The sequence below is a fragment of the Drosophila willistoni genome, assembly GCF_018902025.1.
Source record: "Drosophila willistoni isolate 14030-0811.24 chromosome 2L unlocalized genomic scaffold, UCI_dwil_1.1 Seg196, whole genome shotgun sequence".
In the NCBI taxonomy this organism is placed as follows: domain Eukaryota; kingdom Metazoa; phylum Arthropoda; class Insecta; order Diptera; family Drosophilidae; genus Drosophila; species Drosophila willistoni.
In genome coordinates, this window is record NW_025814048.1 from 6,260,949 (window position 1) to 6,277,985 (window position 17,037).

The 17,037-nt window shown below is 35.1% G+C and overlaps 1 protein-coding gene across 1 annotated transcript in view; it reads right to left on the bottom strand.

Moving 5' to 3' along the window:
• The window catches only part of LOC6640228 (metabotropic glutamate receptor 2), a 61,032-nt gene extending 45,530 nt beyond the window's left edge, over positions 1-15,502 (bottom strand). The window contains exon 1 of the mRNA XM_023182166.2: positions 13,771-15,502. Coding sequence (XP_023037934.2) covers positions 13,771-15,112 — 1,342 coding nt within the window. The 5' untranslated portion in view covers positions 15,113-15,502. The remainder of the gene's footprint in view (positions 1-13,770) is intronic.
• Positions 15,503-17,037: the final 1,535 nt, after the last annotated feature.

Genomic DNA, 17,037 nt, shown 5'->3' on the forward strand with positions numbered 1-17,037 from the left:
AACGTTTTTGTTTTTTCTTTTCTAATTTACACAGCAATGAAAAAAAAAGATACGAAACTGTTGACTCAAGCAACAAAATAATAATCGCCCCCAATTGCAACCATTTTGGGCGCCCTTCTACATGGCTAGCAAAATGTATGCTAACAAATGCAAACAGCCTGCAAATGTACATATCTGTTTGACTAAAAAAGAGAGACAAAGGCCCCCGAAAAATTTGTTGTGTTGCCAAAAGCGCAAAGTCATGACAAAGGAGGAGGACAACAACAGCAACAACAACAACAAAAAAGAAACACACACACACACGTACATAACGAACAGGGAAAAAAAAAACAAAAATAATACTTTGCTCGTGTGTTTGTTTTTTGTGGCACTGTTTGCCAACCATTTCCATGCCCTCAGATACCAGTTTCCTATTCTTTACCCCTGAGCCTAAAGGCCACACTTTCACATATGTGTGTGTGATGTGTGTGTGTGTGTGTGTGTGTGTGTAACAAAAAGATCATTACGACTGCTTGTTGTTGTTGTTGTTGCTGCCGCTGCTGTTGTCATTGTTGTTTTGTCTATTGTTTGGCAGTTTCAAGCATGCTTAGCATTTTGGCAGAGTTTTTTTTTTATATTTTGGGCCACAGTTCAGAGTCTCCATTACACCACCTCGCCCCGCTTAATCCCCAACAAGCACAAACCGCCAACAAAACAGCGAATGAATGAACCAACCAAACAAAAACAAAAAAAAAAAACAAAAACGAAACGCACCACATAACTAAGCACTAAATATTTTATAGCATACTTTTGTGCAGCGACCGCGTAACTATATAACTCATGGCTTACATACATATAAGTATTACCAAATGTCAGAGAGTGTTTCGTGTGTGTCATACGAGTGTGTATTTTGGCAAACTTACAACAAAACACAAAAAACGTAAAATAAATTAACCCAAAACTATCAGGTTTGTGTGTTTAGTTGACACTTTTGCGATTGTCATCGAATGACTCATTGCCGTTTTTGTGCGAAATGGCTTTTTTAGCCAGCTTTAACTTAATAACCTTGTCATTTCCCTAGGCTGGCATTAACTTTTGCTTCAAAATGGACAAAAAATAAACATTATTAAGTCTTATCTAAATGCAATTAAAATTAAAGCTGCGTCCACTTACTACAGACGCCACCGTTGCGGCAATAAAACACCACCGGAATCTGTCGCCCAGTTGGCAAAACTTTCACATAGTCATAAAAACAGAAAAAAAAGAAATGTCGTAAAACTCCAAAAAAGTAAAATGCGGAGAAAAAAAAACTGTAGAAAAAATTTTAATTGCATAATTAGCGGCGCTTATCTGGTTGGCCAGCAGAAATTTCGTTATGCTTACATAGTTTATAACAAATGACCTTTAAACTGCTTGACAAATGCAGTTTTTTTTTCACTAAAACTTTTACCAAAAACCACCTAGCCTGCTCCCTTCCTCCACGTAAAAGAATGATTGCAATTTGGTAAATTAGTGTAAGAAATGTTAGCATTTTGACAAGCTCTGGCAAAGGCTGTCAAAGCTCAACCTCAACTCCAACACCCTTACCCACTCCAATTTTAACTCTGACTCTTCCCCAGTTTGCCCTTTCCATGAGTTGTCAAATTGACTTAATCACAAAAGTTGTAGCCGCCAAAGAAAAATAAAGAACAAATTCTCTATGTGGCATGAAAAACTTTGCCCACCAACATTTTCACGCGAGAGACAAAAAAAAAGAAAGAACTCCCCTTAACTTACAGATTTTTCTTGGTTAGTAACATGATATTCTACTTGATATTTCCCCAAGAAATATGACCGAAAATTTCTTAGCTGCGAAATCGTTTATAGAACAATCTTTGTATACCACACAAATTTTTGTTTGCTGGCGACAGGCCAACTAAAAGTTTAACTTGTCTAAACTTTTACGTCAGTTGTTGAGAAACTTTTGCATCACCCCATGCAAACATTTTACCCATTAGTGGGCTTTGGCCGACACAGTTACTACTTATTTATTTGATTTTCTAATTATTTTACTCATGAGAATTTATGGCGTGTCTGGGCAACAGGTAGAAAAACTACCTAACATATATATATGTATAAATGAAAATAGATGTCTATGCCTCTGTGAGTGTGTGTGTGTGTTGGTTTGGTCATCTTCAAACACATTGCATGCTCATTAGGCGCATTTATTTATTTTAATTATTGCGCATACGCCACGTTGCATGTCGGCATAATTAATTATGTTGAAAGAGAGATAGATACTGCCATCGTGTGTGGACGAGACAGTAAAGTAAAGTTTGATATTTGAGTTTTCCATTGAAATGTCAATACGAATATTGCCATAGCTATTTATGAATGTTGATGTTTATGATACAATTTCATGTCTGAGCGAGCAATCTCAGCAAATTAACTTCAATTACAATTGGTATGTGGATGAGTTCTTTATTTTTGCCATTAACATACATATATATGTGCAGTCAATCAACCTCTCACCTTTCGTTTATAACATAAAAAACAAACTGTAGTTAGGAAGAAATTCCAAGTACCATGTCTAATTGCTGTTTAATTCCTAGTAAAGCTCATGCTTCAGTAATAGCTATCATCTTGTTTATTTTTGTGACTACAACATCTAGTAGGGGGAAATCTTTATCTGCTCTTTCAACTATTCGTATATTCCCCATTCTGCCCTTTGATTATAGGATATTGTAGAGTTTTGGTTACTAAAGTACATTTTATAATAAATGATCAGACATTAAAATGCAATTAGTTGTAAAACTCGAGCGAAACGCAACTCTCTGTGGTCTCTGACCGAATTAATCTCTGGAAAAATTGTTGCCACTTTTTAACTTTCAACCAACCAATCTCCCTAAGCCATTTATCAATTTCAATGGACGAAATTTTATTGAATATTGCATCTAACTGACATCTTTATCAGCAGGTAAACTAAAACCTGTCAACAACAGCAGACAACACAAGAGAGAACACACACACAAATTTTCATTCGTTCATTGCTGTTGGGCATATAAAATACGTTTTTGTTTTGTATCATTCTTTGGTTAATGGGCAGCTTTATAATTAAACAAAGGTCAACCAGAGAACCAAAACGAAAATTTGTCATTTAAGCTGGACCCTCAGGGAGAGAAACATTTATCACAGGACTACGTGACCGAAAAACTATGATCAAAATGCCCGACAAAGTTCAGCATGAAAACCAGAGAATTTTTCTTCAATTACATGTATGTGTGAGGGGTTTTCTGTATGTGTGTGTGTGTGTGTCTTTTTTGGGGTATACAATCATTTGTAATAAGCTTAAAATTAGGATGAATGCAAAAAAAATTAAATTACCAACTGTCAGGAAATTGAATATCCTGACTGAAAAAAAAAACACGAGCAAACCAGCAACAGAACTGAGCAGGACTCTTATCTGCTATGAACCTGATGTACAGTATGAACACTTGTTTCCTTTTTTTTTTGCTCGTGCATAATTTTCCCATAATAGACATTACAAAAATGTGTCTAATTGCACAAACAAACGATTAAAACACACCTGTGTTGTGCGTTGTGTGTTGCGAGTGTGTGATATGCAAAAGAGAAAACAAAACATATCATATCACTTTTCATTTGGTTTTATTTCAATGGAAATTGTGTATACTTATTAGGCCAAAGTGGAAATGTAATTTCATTTGCCCTCTCCACGCACAATTTTCACTTCAATTAAAATACTTCAAGTTTTTTGTGTGACCAAAACTTTTCCTATTTTGAAAAACTGCCTGCTGATCATCTCATCTGGCTTGGTGAATTTAAAAACAAATTGTAAAAATTGTAATTAAAGGTAGAAAGTTTAAAGCAAAGCGAAGCACACAAAAAAATAAATTCTCAAAAGTTTTACTTTATTTTTTTTGATTCTTTTCTGTTTTTTATTTTTTGGAATTTATATTAATTAATATTTGTTTTGTCCTTTTTAGATGAGGAAATGAAATGAAAGGTTTCCATGGTCCAAGAGTCAGGTTCTCAATCTTTATGCATATACTTTGCTAATGAAATTATTAGCTTTATTTTTGTTTTTGTTATTTTTATTTTTTGCTGAGATTTATATCTGTTTGTTTAAGATTTGGTTGCGGCGAATTTAGGGTCTTAATTAATTAGAGGTCAAAGCGAGTGGCTTATATTAAATAAACCTTAATTTAACAAGTGGTTCTTATATGCGTATGTGTGTGCTTGTGTTGCTTTGATATTTTAATTGAATTACATTTCATTTTATATGAGTTCTTTATCAGTTCTTCTCACACACACACACACTCTCATTCACTATAAATTAGATAAACTCCTTTTTTGGTCAAAGATTATACTTTGATTTTATTTTTGTTTGTTTTCTTTTTTTTTAGAATTTTCCTTAGTTGGGGTTTCACTTTACATTTAACACACGAAACGTGCCATAAGATGGCTAATCAATTGATAAGAACTTCATATCAGTTACACTTCTTTTATGTTAGAGCAAGCGACGTCTGCTTGGTTGAAGGACCGGCGTGTAACTGCCACTGCTGTGGCACCACCAAATGTGGCACGTACATGTACTAAAAATCAGGAGCAATGTACTAAATTCGTAGAACACTTGCTCGGCTAACATCGGCTACGTTTTTGGCGGGCCAAACACTTCGGCAGCATTTTATGAATGGAACAAACACTTGTTAGCGTGCCTTGGAGAAAGTAGTAAACATTCAACTGGCATATTGTTATACTGTTATACAGCTGGCAGCAAACCCCTCACCTAAATTGAGGGGTAACGTCAAGAACAGCCCCTGCAGATTGTTGAAGTTGAAATGCTTCTCAAATGGTTACTTTAGTTACCAATGCAACAAAATTGATAAAAAATGCCAAAAAATATATGTATATTCTTTTTACATATAACCAATATAATATATATAATATAACTGTATTTGATATATGCAGACAGTTTTGTATTTTTTATGGCTTTTGTGTTTTTGTCATTGCCAATGAAATTAACAGTTGCCTGACCATGAAAGCCGCTTAATTACAGGGCTTTTATGCCAACCATTTAAAGAGAAGGAGAGAAAAATCCAGTGCCTGGGTATTATCTTTGTATAACCGACAAACAGACGGCTAACGAGGCGTATACGCAATGACACAGATTGACAATATTTGGTGTGCGTGGTTGTGTGGCCAACATGTACATTTAAATTATTTGTTTTAAGTACAGAGTATCAGTCCACAACAGACTCCATATATATGTATATATATATATATTCCGCAGTGGTCATTATATAAAATTATTTTACTTATACTTCCAATGTATGTATATACATGCAAAAAGAGGAGTTTATGACAGATTGAAAGTAAACAGAAGATTTAAAATGCTTTTAAATTGTTTCAAGTAAATACTATGGTTAAAATAATGTAATAGCATAAAAAGTACATATTAAGTTAATGTAAATTGCTCTGAATACTGGTGACCTTCATAAGAATCAATTATTCAATCATATGAATAATCCAGAGTGCGCGATTATCAGTCACGATTCGAATCGAAACAAACTTAAAGTAATCCAGTAGCCAGATATATTTAATTTTGTGTCATTTTAAATAGGTATATTAAATTTTATCTGTAACGCAAATGTCATTTGGAAGCACCAAAATTATGCATGTTTATTTATGAATTTAAAAAGAAATAGTATGGACAAGTGGATTCTGCTTAATCCGTGTTGTTTTTTTTTCAGTAAAACAAGCAAATGCTTTAAAAAAAAAGACACTCCTTTTCTATGAAAGTCCTTATTGACATACAATTTCGGCAAGCTAAAAGTTGAAATTAAAAAGTTGAGCTCGTCCCGAGATTGAAAAATATCATAGGACCTTTGGATCAAACGCATAAATCAGATTTTTTTTTTGTCTTTCATTTGCTTTTCTTAGCTTTTTTTTAGCTTTCACTTTTTTCTTGAGAAAGTGGAATCTTTGAAATGAATTTATTTAAGTCATGGTTCAAAAAGTGCTTTGTACCATGCGGAGATAATTTTATTAAAGCTTTAATTAATCAAAGCGTTTTTTCGAAACAATTAAACCGTAAACTAGAGGTAAATTATTTCGTATCCTAGGATTAATCGTGCCATTACTACATATATCTAGTCTGAAAAGTTAGCAAAGCAAGGATATTTCATCAAAGTTATTATGTCATGTATTAATGTACAATTTTGGCTTACTTCAATTAAATTCAATTATATACTATCTAATCTTTTTGTAAAGAAACTAACAGGTAACAATCAAGCTTTCAGAAAATATAAGACACGTTGACTTATCACTTAATCTTGAGTCTTAAAAAGTCTGTCTTGATTAGAAGACAGCATTACTTTATTGCAAAGGCTAACTGAACTTAAAAAGGCAATAAATATTTAATCTCATATTCTAATCAAGTATAACTAAACTCTGGGGACCTGAATGCTTACTAAAGACAACTCTATTTTTAGGTGGAGCTAGACCATAAGGGAAAACTCACTTCCACGAAAATGCCAGTTTTATATTTTCCTCTTGAATATTTTATTTTCATCATCATCATTGTCTAGCCCAAGAGTAGTCTTTACCTATGTAATTGTTCATTTTTTTTTTGTGGGTTTTGGCAACTGGCCTACATATGCAACACTTCAGAAAAGCTAGTTTAAAAAGCTTTACAGGAAGATATATTGCCAAAAAGTTTTTCGTTGCACCAACTCCTGATTTGATCCATTCAGATAAGCATCTAGTACTACAGGAAAGAGTTAGGTTGATTGATGCGCCTTAGGGAATAGTTTTTAGTGTTAAATAAATTATTATCTTACAAAAAACTTTCATATGCAAAAACAATCCTACACAAACTATTTAATATTTTGGCATTAGTTGCTGCAAAATCTCTGCTGACACTTTAAGCTGGCTTTTGTTTTAGAAGCTCCTTGATTTGTCTTGCCAAAACTTTGCTAGATAAATTTTAAAGCTTCAATAAAATGAAGTTTTATTTAAAGTCAAGAGAAAATTGCAACGCTCATTGCATTTTTAATATTTCAGAATTTAGATGCAAGATTTGTGCTTTTTTTGATTGATTTGCATATTGCAACGATTGCATTTTTGCTTTAATATTTTCAACATAAGCCGATGACATAACGTCTTTCACTTTGGAATTGCTACTGACGTAGCAAATGCAGTCAGCATGCAGAATACATTTCCCATAGCTGAACCGTAAGCCAATAGCTGACAAAAGATTTACTTGATTCCCAAATGCATGCCATATCTGCAGCCATTCATATATATGTACATATATAAGTCGCAGCCCAAAAAGTGCACTGCATTGCGTGCATAAAGTCAGGACTAACTCTTGGATAATGTAAATAATGTGGCACAAGTGGCAATAGCAACAAAAGGAGCAGCAGCAGGAAACGAAGTAGGAGTAGGAGAAGGAGTCGAACAACATCTTTTGTAAGCCAAGACGACATTCAAGTGCCGGCGGGCAATCGACAAAATAACAAATAAGCAAAACGCCTGGCAAAGTCAACGATCAGAAGTAACAATAAGGCATTTGAGTAGCAGCAACAAAAAATAGAAAGAGCCAAGTGCTGAGAGAAGGACAAGTTTAAGGGTAAGGCAAGCAGTCACAAGTCAATGCCTCAAAGGCAATAGAATAAGAAGAATTATTACAATATAACATTACCAAAAAGCAAACAAACAATAGACCAGCAGCACAATGTAAACAAACTTAAAGATTAATTTGTTTAAACTTGTAGCAATATGTAAATATTGGACTTATGCAAAAATTATGTGATTAGGCGACAGACAGAGAGAGAGAGAGACAGAAAAAGTGTGAGACAGAGATAAACATTTAAATTTCAATTGAAATACAGCAAATAATCTTAAGCTTAAAGGGCATATAAATTAGCCAGTGAGAGCCGGAGGGAGTAGGCCAATAAAATCTTGTTAGTCGACAAAAACAGTCGAAAGGGCAAACAACACGCATAGACATATGTGCATATGCTATGTAAAGGAGTCTTAAGGAAGTCAGAAAAACAAAAGCCAAAAAGGAAAAGAAAACTTTCACAAAAAGAATTCGCACACACACACGCTCTAGGAAAAGAAAGCTCAAATTTCACAGGAAATACAGACAGACAGACACAAAAGTAGAGCCAGAAGGCAGAGGCAGTCAGGCAGGCGTAGAAAGGATAATGCGCGGCATGCGTAACGCATAAGCGGCAAATTCCATTAAGTGGCAACAACAACAACAACAACAAAAGCAACTGGCACAAAAAGCACAGCATGAACAAGTGGCAAGGGGCTTCCCATCGAATTAAAATGATATGAGTTGGAGAGGCATTCGTCCAGAGTTGCCACAGAACACTGGCGCGTCATGGCAAATAAATTCTTTTTTATGCCTTCCCTTTTGATGAGGGTACATACATACATACACGGCATATGAGTGTCCTGCGAAGTATCCTGTCCGGGTGCGTGTATGTGCGTGTGTATATTGGGTGAAAATAAAATTTCAATTTACAAGTAACTGGGTCAGTTGAGGCCTCAGACTCTGATTTGGTTTGAAACGTTAGCCAAGCTCGTAAAGCATTTTTCCTTCTTATTTTTTAAGACAACATAAACAATTTATATTTTGAGTAGCTCTCATAGATTTATTGCCATGGACAAGGAAATGAGGCATCCATCAGGGACAAAATTGTACATATTTTCCTATCCAGTTGCGGGGGAATAACTGTTGCTTGATTCTATATAGCTTAAAGTCTTTGCCCAAGAGATACAATGCTTTAAGACCTGAGATGGTTGTTGGTTTGTAAGAAACTAGATAATTAGAATTGACTTTGAAAATTGGCTATCAGTTGTGCGGAAGATGTGCCAGCTCATATATTTCTACAATTCTGATTAAAAGGGTATAAAGATAGTTAGTCGAAACCTATAATTAACAGCTCATTGAAGATCAAACTGTTGTCAGTTGAATTCAAAGTCTCACATAACATTTTGTCCCAAAGTGAAAAACATTCAACAGTTTGTCCCGAAATGTTAACAGACTCTGTTAAGCAGGAGTTTCAAAGTTATCCTAGACACAAACCGAGCTTTTATGTGCTATGTTAAAATACAAAATAACTTCCACATGACTGTTAGTTAGACTGTTAGCTACAACTTTCAGTTATTATTATTATTATTACCTGTATAGGATATAGTTGTAAACTATTAAACTAATTACAGCAACTATGCCAGGAACTACATTCCGGATGCTCAGTGTTCAGTTGGCCAATTGACTATGCCACTTAGGCAACTCTTCCACCGCGGACTCTTCTATGCATTTACTTAACCTAATTAATCGCATTCTAACTGCCAGCAAATTGAATTTCACACCCAACTCACAGGTAAACAAAGTGCTAATTATATTTCAGTAAATAACCAGATATACCTATCCCCTTCGGTCTATTTAGACGGGGTTCCTTGGGAGAGACAAGGTTTTATATTCCTTTGTCTATTGCACTGTTTAGTTATGCAAATAGACGGACGCCACCATTCGGTGGCAAACTCCATTTTGGCTTCTGACAATATGGTCAATATTGATTTACCCAGATGAGGCATCAGCGAAATTGAATTCTAATGAAGTTACCGCCACCAACAACACTGCCACAATTACAAGCTACCCATTACCCCGCCCCCGACCCCTCCCATCACTTAACCACATATCCACATATCCCATTCAGTTTGAATTTACACAAAAGCCAGACCATGTACTTGACACAGATTCAATTGTCAGTCGGACAATGAGTAATGCTTAATATAATCAAGCACATCGAGAATACCTGCAAGTGGGTTTTTTACTGTTATTTTAGTGCACTTCTTTTTATCGATTTCCTATTGTTTTCCGTCTGCTGGCGCTTAAGGATATCGTCGAAACTTTTGTAGATTTAAATCCCAACTAAACTTTAATCTTTAATCGGAACGAGCAATGTTCAGTGATTTGTGAGAATGAGAAAACTCTGCAGAAAAATAAAAGAAAATTGTTGGCAATTGTGATTTGACTAACACATTTAACACTTATAAGTATTTAAGGACCAAATTTGTTGATTAAGTTACTTTAAAAATAAAACCAATAAATTAATGGATAAATGAAAACTAACTAATCTTTAACAGAAACAGTTTAAACTTCCTAAATTTAAGAAAATCTTTCACTAAATTTTGAAGATAGTTTTTGAATTTTATTTTGTACATTTTTGCATATTTCTCACTCTGCACACTAAGCCAGATTTTTGTTTTTTTTTATATAAACTCCAATTGAAATGCTAGTAGTCTGATTAGTCACATTAGTGTGGCAAAAATCGAATTTTGATTACTTATTTTCCAATCCCGGTTTTATTCTGATTTGCTCTAAATTATAAACTTTGGAAGCATTGCATACTCTAAGGCTTAATATTTTTATTGATTTAACATCCTATGGTGCAGAATTTCTTATTTAAATTTTGGCTTACGAAATCTCAAGTTTGTGTATCACTCAAAAACATTAAACAGAAATATATTTACTATTTTTCCGTCAAGGATACGGGTAGCAATTTTTAAAATTTAAAATTAGCTCAAATTCGATTCGATATCCCATACTCACGCACTTTCTGGTTATTACGTAAAATGTATAATTTATTTAATAAAATTTATGCCAAAAAAATCATATCTGGCTCAACATGCCAGTTTTAAAGAATTCATAATGCTTCAGAAACCAATTTTTGTCATTTGGGCATAAACTTAAAATTTTTGTAAAAATTATAAGTAATTTTCATTTACTTCTTCAAAAAATAGAAACCCGACCATCGTTTTTATTGCAGGATTAAGTTACTTTTAAATGAAATTAGGGTGAAAAAAGATCAATGAATATAGTCTTTGTTCCGTTTTGATGTCCTTAGCAAATTTTTTGATATCTTCAACTCGATATATGTCACAAAAATACCCACCCGAACCAAAAAGATTGAGAGAGCTAAAAATAATTCCAATTTAATTTATTTGATCTTTATTGGTTTTCCCAAAATTATTTTGCTTAAGGAAAATTGTAATTACTTCCGCTATCAGAAAAAAAATGTTGTGAAATGATTTTCAACTGCTGGCTATAATATTGTCTTACTTCAGACAAATTTTTTCGGTTAAATAAATTTCTCTGAATTTTAAATGAATTTTCCGTAATGTCACCAAATAGTTTCATGGCAAAAAATATTTCATTCAATACGCTGGAGCAAGTATTTTTTAAGTTTTTCCTATTATTTACGAATAAAATTTCACGCTCTTAGCGAGAATCCCATTTATCCCTCTGTAGGATTGTGCAGAAATTTGTATTTTTTATGAATTATTACATAAAAATGATAGTACATAAAAATGGCTGAGCAGTCATAAAAATATTTCGCATGATATATTATCAGTCTCTGTGCCAGCTTTCAAATTCCTTTATTATTATTTTTTCCCCCTACTCAGATTTATTTGATTTTCAATTCACACATTTCATTATGATACCAGAAGAGAGAACGTATAAGAAAAAAAATTATGCAATAAAATATGTTTTATGGCGTCTTGCATAAGTAAATTATAAATATTTAATAAATAACTTTTAAATATTTACCACAAAACGGCATAAATCAGACCGAGGTTATGGATGCGGTTAAACTTTTAAGTGGCCAATAGAAACTTTTCGAGGCTACTCAGCTGCAGTTTGGCGACCATAATAACCCACTAAAATTGGCCATGAATAAAACATATTTAACTAACACATTCATTTTATATTAATATGCATATTTATAAACACATACATATGTATTTAAATATCTATTAGTCACTCTGTTGGACTGTCAATTGAAAATGCGCCCATACATATGCCTAAAACTATTGGGAGATTTTAAGCGGTATTTATAACGCTTGGCTGGAGTGTGTTAGCCGCAACGCAAATTCTGTGGTAAAACATTTCGCAGATTTATGACCTTTCTCTGTGTGAACAAAGATACCACAACAGCAACAGCAACAAACAAAAAAAAATAATAATAATTTCAATTTTAAGTCCTAAACAAATACAGAGTAGAATATGCACACACACAGCATGTGTTAACTTGATTTATTCGGTCTATACACTGAAAAAGGATAAATATGAGTAACACAAACACTGCCGGAACAATTTGCCCCTAAGCAAATTACGACATATTCTCTATCATCTACATATATGTAGTATATATGACCAGGTACACGCCTTGGGGATGAAAATTATACAAAGCAGATTCATAGTACCCCAAAAGAAAACCTCTTTTTAGAATTTGCAGCTCTCTCGCCTAAAACTATGTGCAATAAATTCTTTGCTTATGCATACATATGTGTTGAATGATTATAATGTGGCGTGGTTCGGATACTTAAAGTCCGGAAGGAAACAATCAATTGAGCTAATATCTTGCTAAAAAAAAACAAATTCAAAAAGGCCTCTCTTCCCTGCTGAAAAATTTTATTAAGTTGTCGTCGACTAGAAATGACTTAATGGATATGATTGTTAAAGCTAGTTTTATTTTATAAATTTATAAACTTCATAAAAACTCAACAAAGAAGTCATCTAGGCTTTCCGGAAGACAGCACGTCACAGTTCGTAAAGGTTTATAAGCTATAAAATATATAGGTATATATTGGAACAAATTAGAATATGTACTTAGCTACTACCCACACGGCACTTAAGCTTACACTCTTAACCAGGCTCTTAGCCTTCACTTTCAGTAACATGGCAGCTAAAAGATAAGGCTGACATTTATTATTAACAGATAGGTTTCAGCAAGGCGTCTGCTTTGGTAGGCAAAATACCCTGTGGCTAGATCACACTCTATTGCTTTAGAGTTAGCTGTTCAACAGACTTTTGACTACTAAGTGAGACATAAAAGCAGTGTCGAAGAAATTGTTTTCTTGGAATGTGTCAATGAGTTTAGGAAAATCTCTAGCCAATAAAATGGGCAGACAAATATGATCGTTAAAAAGTATTCTATTCTGATTTGGTACTTTTTAACTGTAATGTAATATTATTATTTAGTTGCGAATAACTTTTTTCATTCTCTTTTACCTACTAGCCGAATATTTTTCAAAAATATAATATCCTTTCCACTCGTATTACAAAATGTAATCTTATTCGATGTTAAGATCCTGACCACCAAATAGTTTGCCAAATCTAAAGCTATCTATGCCTTTACAGTTGAACTTGAAATTTTTGAAGACTTACGAGATAGTAGCTAAGTTTGTGGACGATCCCAAATCTATAATACTATTTTAAGTATCGAAATTTTAACAGTAAATAAATAAGAGTAGATATATATCTCAATAGTAAAAAGAACCACCGCTCTTTAAATGGTAAACATAAAACGAATTGAAACAACAATTTGCAATCTCAAAACCAAGTTTAAACTAGTCATTTTTCTCACATTTTATAGAGTGTCATCATGTCGTTGATTTCATTTGTTTTTTTACAGACCCATTACTGACATCAATTTGTTAAAAACAACCTCAACTCTCAACTAATATTAGGCTTTGTGGAAAAAGCAAATGATGGCCCTTGAAAGGCAAATTACACGCTCCAAATAACCAGCAGTCAAATGACCTTTTCAACTGGGCGAAATCAAATGGCATCAGCTGCGGGCAATTGCTGCATTCTGATTTAATGGACTTGCATTGTCCGCCGCCTGAATGATGATGGTCAATGAATTGATGCTAAGAGTATATTAAATCGCTTAAGAGAATGAAGAGAGAGATAAAGGAAGGACTCACCCTTGATAAAATCCACTGCCATCTCCAGACCATATGTATCCTTGTCACAATCATCCAACAAATGAGCGCCCAGTGTGACATTTGGCAGTATTTGTTGCTTGTTCACTTGATCCAAAGTGTAGAGCATGGCCTCCAATGCTTGGATGCCACCTTGTGGCATAATGGGACCACAGGTGATGCTATCTTCGCGCGAATGCACCATCATCAGTCCGCCCAGTATGACATCGCCTTCCAAAACAGCGGCATGCTTCACCGGCCAACTGGATGAACTGGCTGTCGAGGTTGCCGTCGAGGTGGTGGCCAATGTGGGAGAGGTGGAGCCCCAAGCATTGGCTACAAATTGTGCCATGTTGCTGGCTTTTAGCAATTTTGGTGTTGGCAATACTTTGCCCCCTGCAATAGATGTTGCTACCGTTGTCGTTGCCGTTGCTGTTGCCGTTGTAGTTACTGTTTCTGCAGTTATTCTTGTTGTTGTTGTTGTTGTCGGAGTCATAGTAGTTGCTTTTGGCTGTGTCTCTGCTTGTTGTTTGCCTTTATTGCTAACTGTTTCTGTCATTGACCACGCCTCTTCAGTGGCCTTCAACGTTTTCGCATTGAATTTGATTTCAGTTTTGCTTACATTTTTATTAGCCAAATGTGCTGCTGGCACTGTCAGTGGCTTTTGTGTTGCTCCCACAGTTGCTGGCTCACTTAATGTTGCCGGCGTTGTTGTTGTTGATGTTGTTGTTGCTGTCGCTGTGGTTGTCGCAGTGCGCTTTGGTTTTATTGATATTCTTGGTGAAATTGCAATTGTTGTTTCCGTTGTCGTTGACCTTGCTCTTGTGTCTGTTGTTATTCCCGTGTTTTGTTTTACTAATGTTGCTGCTGTTGTTGTTGTTGCTGTTGCTGCTTTATCTAAATATTCTTGTTCTGTTGCTGCTCTCTGCCAAGGTGTTGTCGTGGTGTTTGCAATATTTCCAATAGTTGATGTTGTTATTTCAATAGTTTCAGTTGCTTTAGATACTGTTGTTGTTGTCGCTGCTGTTGTTGTTGTTGTTGCGGATGTGGTTGTGGTTTGTACAGGTGTTGTCACCTGTCTCTCATCATTTTTTATCGTTTCCGCAGTCTCCAAGGTTGAATTTAAACTACCGTTTAATACATCAGCTGACAAAATTGAACTTTGACTCGATGTTGGGATGATGTTGTTGCTGTTGTTGCTGATGGGAATGGAGATGATTTTTGCAACATGTTCAGCTTTGTTTTCACTACTATTTGATGGTAATTTTGTTGCCTGCAGTCCGCAAATCAACAATAGAAACCATAATGGCAAGGCAACGGCCCAAACGCTTCCTTGGGATATCATATTTACTTTTGCTTTGGGGGTGAACCAAAAACCGGATGGGTGGTTGAGTGGTTGGGTGGGTGGTTTAAGTGGATGGTTGGTTGGGTTTTTGGTCTGGTTGATCAGTGCAACAAATGTGACCACATTTGTTTTCCCCTTTTCTTTAGCCCCCGTCCCGTTTTCAGTTGCCACGAAAATAAATTCCAATTAATATAGACCGCAGAAAATTTGTCTGCCCAAACGCGTTTTAATTAAGTTTTTCTCTCCTCTCAAAATTGATGTGGTCTTCTAATTCGTGTTGCTGTTGTTGCTGCTGCTGCTGCTACTACTCCTGTTTTTGATGATGCTTCTATTTCTGCGTCTGGCGGGCATTTTTATGCGTCTCAATTTTGTTGCAGTGTGTTGGTGTTGGAGATCCTGTAAATAAAGCGTCAAGTGAAGAGACTCCATTTAAGTAAGAAAATAAATAGCCAAAAAAAACAGCATACACAAAACATTTTAGAAGTAAAATTATAAATGTTTGTTGTTAAGCGAATTTAATGAGCGGTAAAAATGTGCAACACCAAATGGTTAGACATTTGTTCAGTTCGCACATTGTTAACGCTTGCTTTTTGCCTCTTAAGGGCAAACGTTAAAATAAATGGGAAAATTCAACATTCTCTAGGCATGGCTTTCAAGAGTTTGCTTAAAGCAAGCCAAGCACGTTGTTGTTATTGTTGGGGGGAGAAATTTCAATGCCAACATTTTTGCTGCTTGACCTGGCCATAATTTGACCCACACGAAACCATATATCTATTTATCTGTCTGTCAGTCAACTAGGCCTGTCTGACATACATATATAGCGACTCCAATATATCACAAACAATGAGCCTGTCCAGATGCTGTCAATTCTACTTGCTAGCAAATTGATAAGTTTAATTAAATTTACACGCCTTTGGCCTCAGCGTTTTCATTAGTTTCGTCAGCTGCATGACAATTTATGGCCACGTTTCGACAATTTGTGGTTACCAACACACCAAAACACTCTGACACACACACACATACAAACACCGACACACATATTACATATATCTATTTTTTCACACCTATTTTCGACCTGTGTTCCTGTGGGTTGTGGTTCATGAGGTCCGGGCTTTTGTTCGACCTTCCCCCGTTGGGTTTTCCGTTGTTGTGCCTTTGGCTATTTTTGGGTAAACAAATATTTTTTGCCTGGCATGCCAGGTATTTGAGATAACGTCGAGCGTATTAAAGATTGTTCGCTCTGGCTTCCGCCCGCACTTCTTGCAAAAAAGATAAATAAATAAATAAAAGCTGAAAATATGCTTGCGGCTTTGGTATTTTTATATTATACGTACGTCGGGTACTTATTAAGTATACGCAACGTTGTATCTTCAATAAATTTAAAACCAAAATTGCTGTAAAACTTTAGTGAGGCTCAAGTTCATTGGACCATAACTATAAATTGGTAGACCCTTCGACATTCCCTTTCACTTTTGCTCTCTCTCTGTCTCTGCCCCAGTTTACTTTCTGCTCCTTCCAATAAATGCCATTATCAAAAGCTCATTAAAGGAACATTTCCAAATAAAAGGAAAAGGTTATCGAGAAGGAGGCGACAAATAAGGCAGTTAATTGGCTTTTCGCAATAAACCTTTTGTCTTGATGGCAGTTAACTAATTAGCTCTTAATATTTAATGAATCGACCGTGATTAGATTGGCATGTAACTCGATTTCCGGCAACCGGCAACACTGTCTATTTTTAGCATAATATTTCCAATTTTGAAATCTATTTAGGCATTTCCGTTGTCGAAATCTTTGAGGATAGTATGTGTGTGTGTGTGTGTGTGTGTGTGTGTGTGTTAGTGGGTGAGCCATCGGGCCATCATCAGAGAGATATAAGGCTTTTCATCCAACATTTTCTATTAGTGCCTATTTGCTTAGCAAAAATC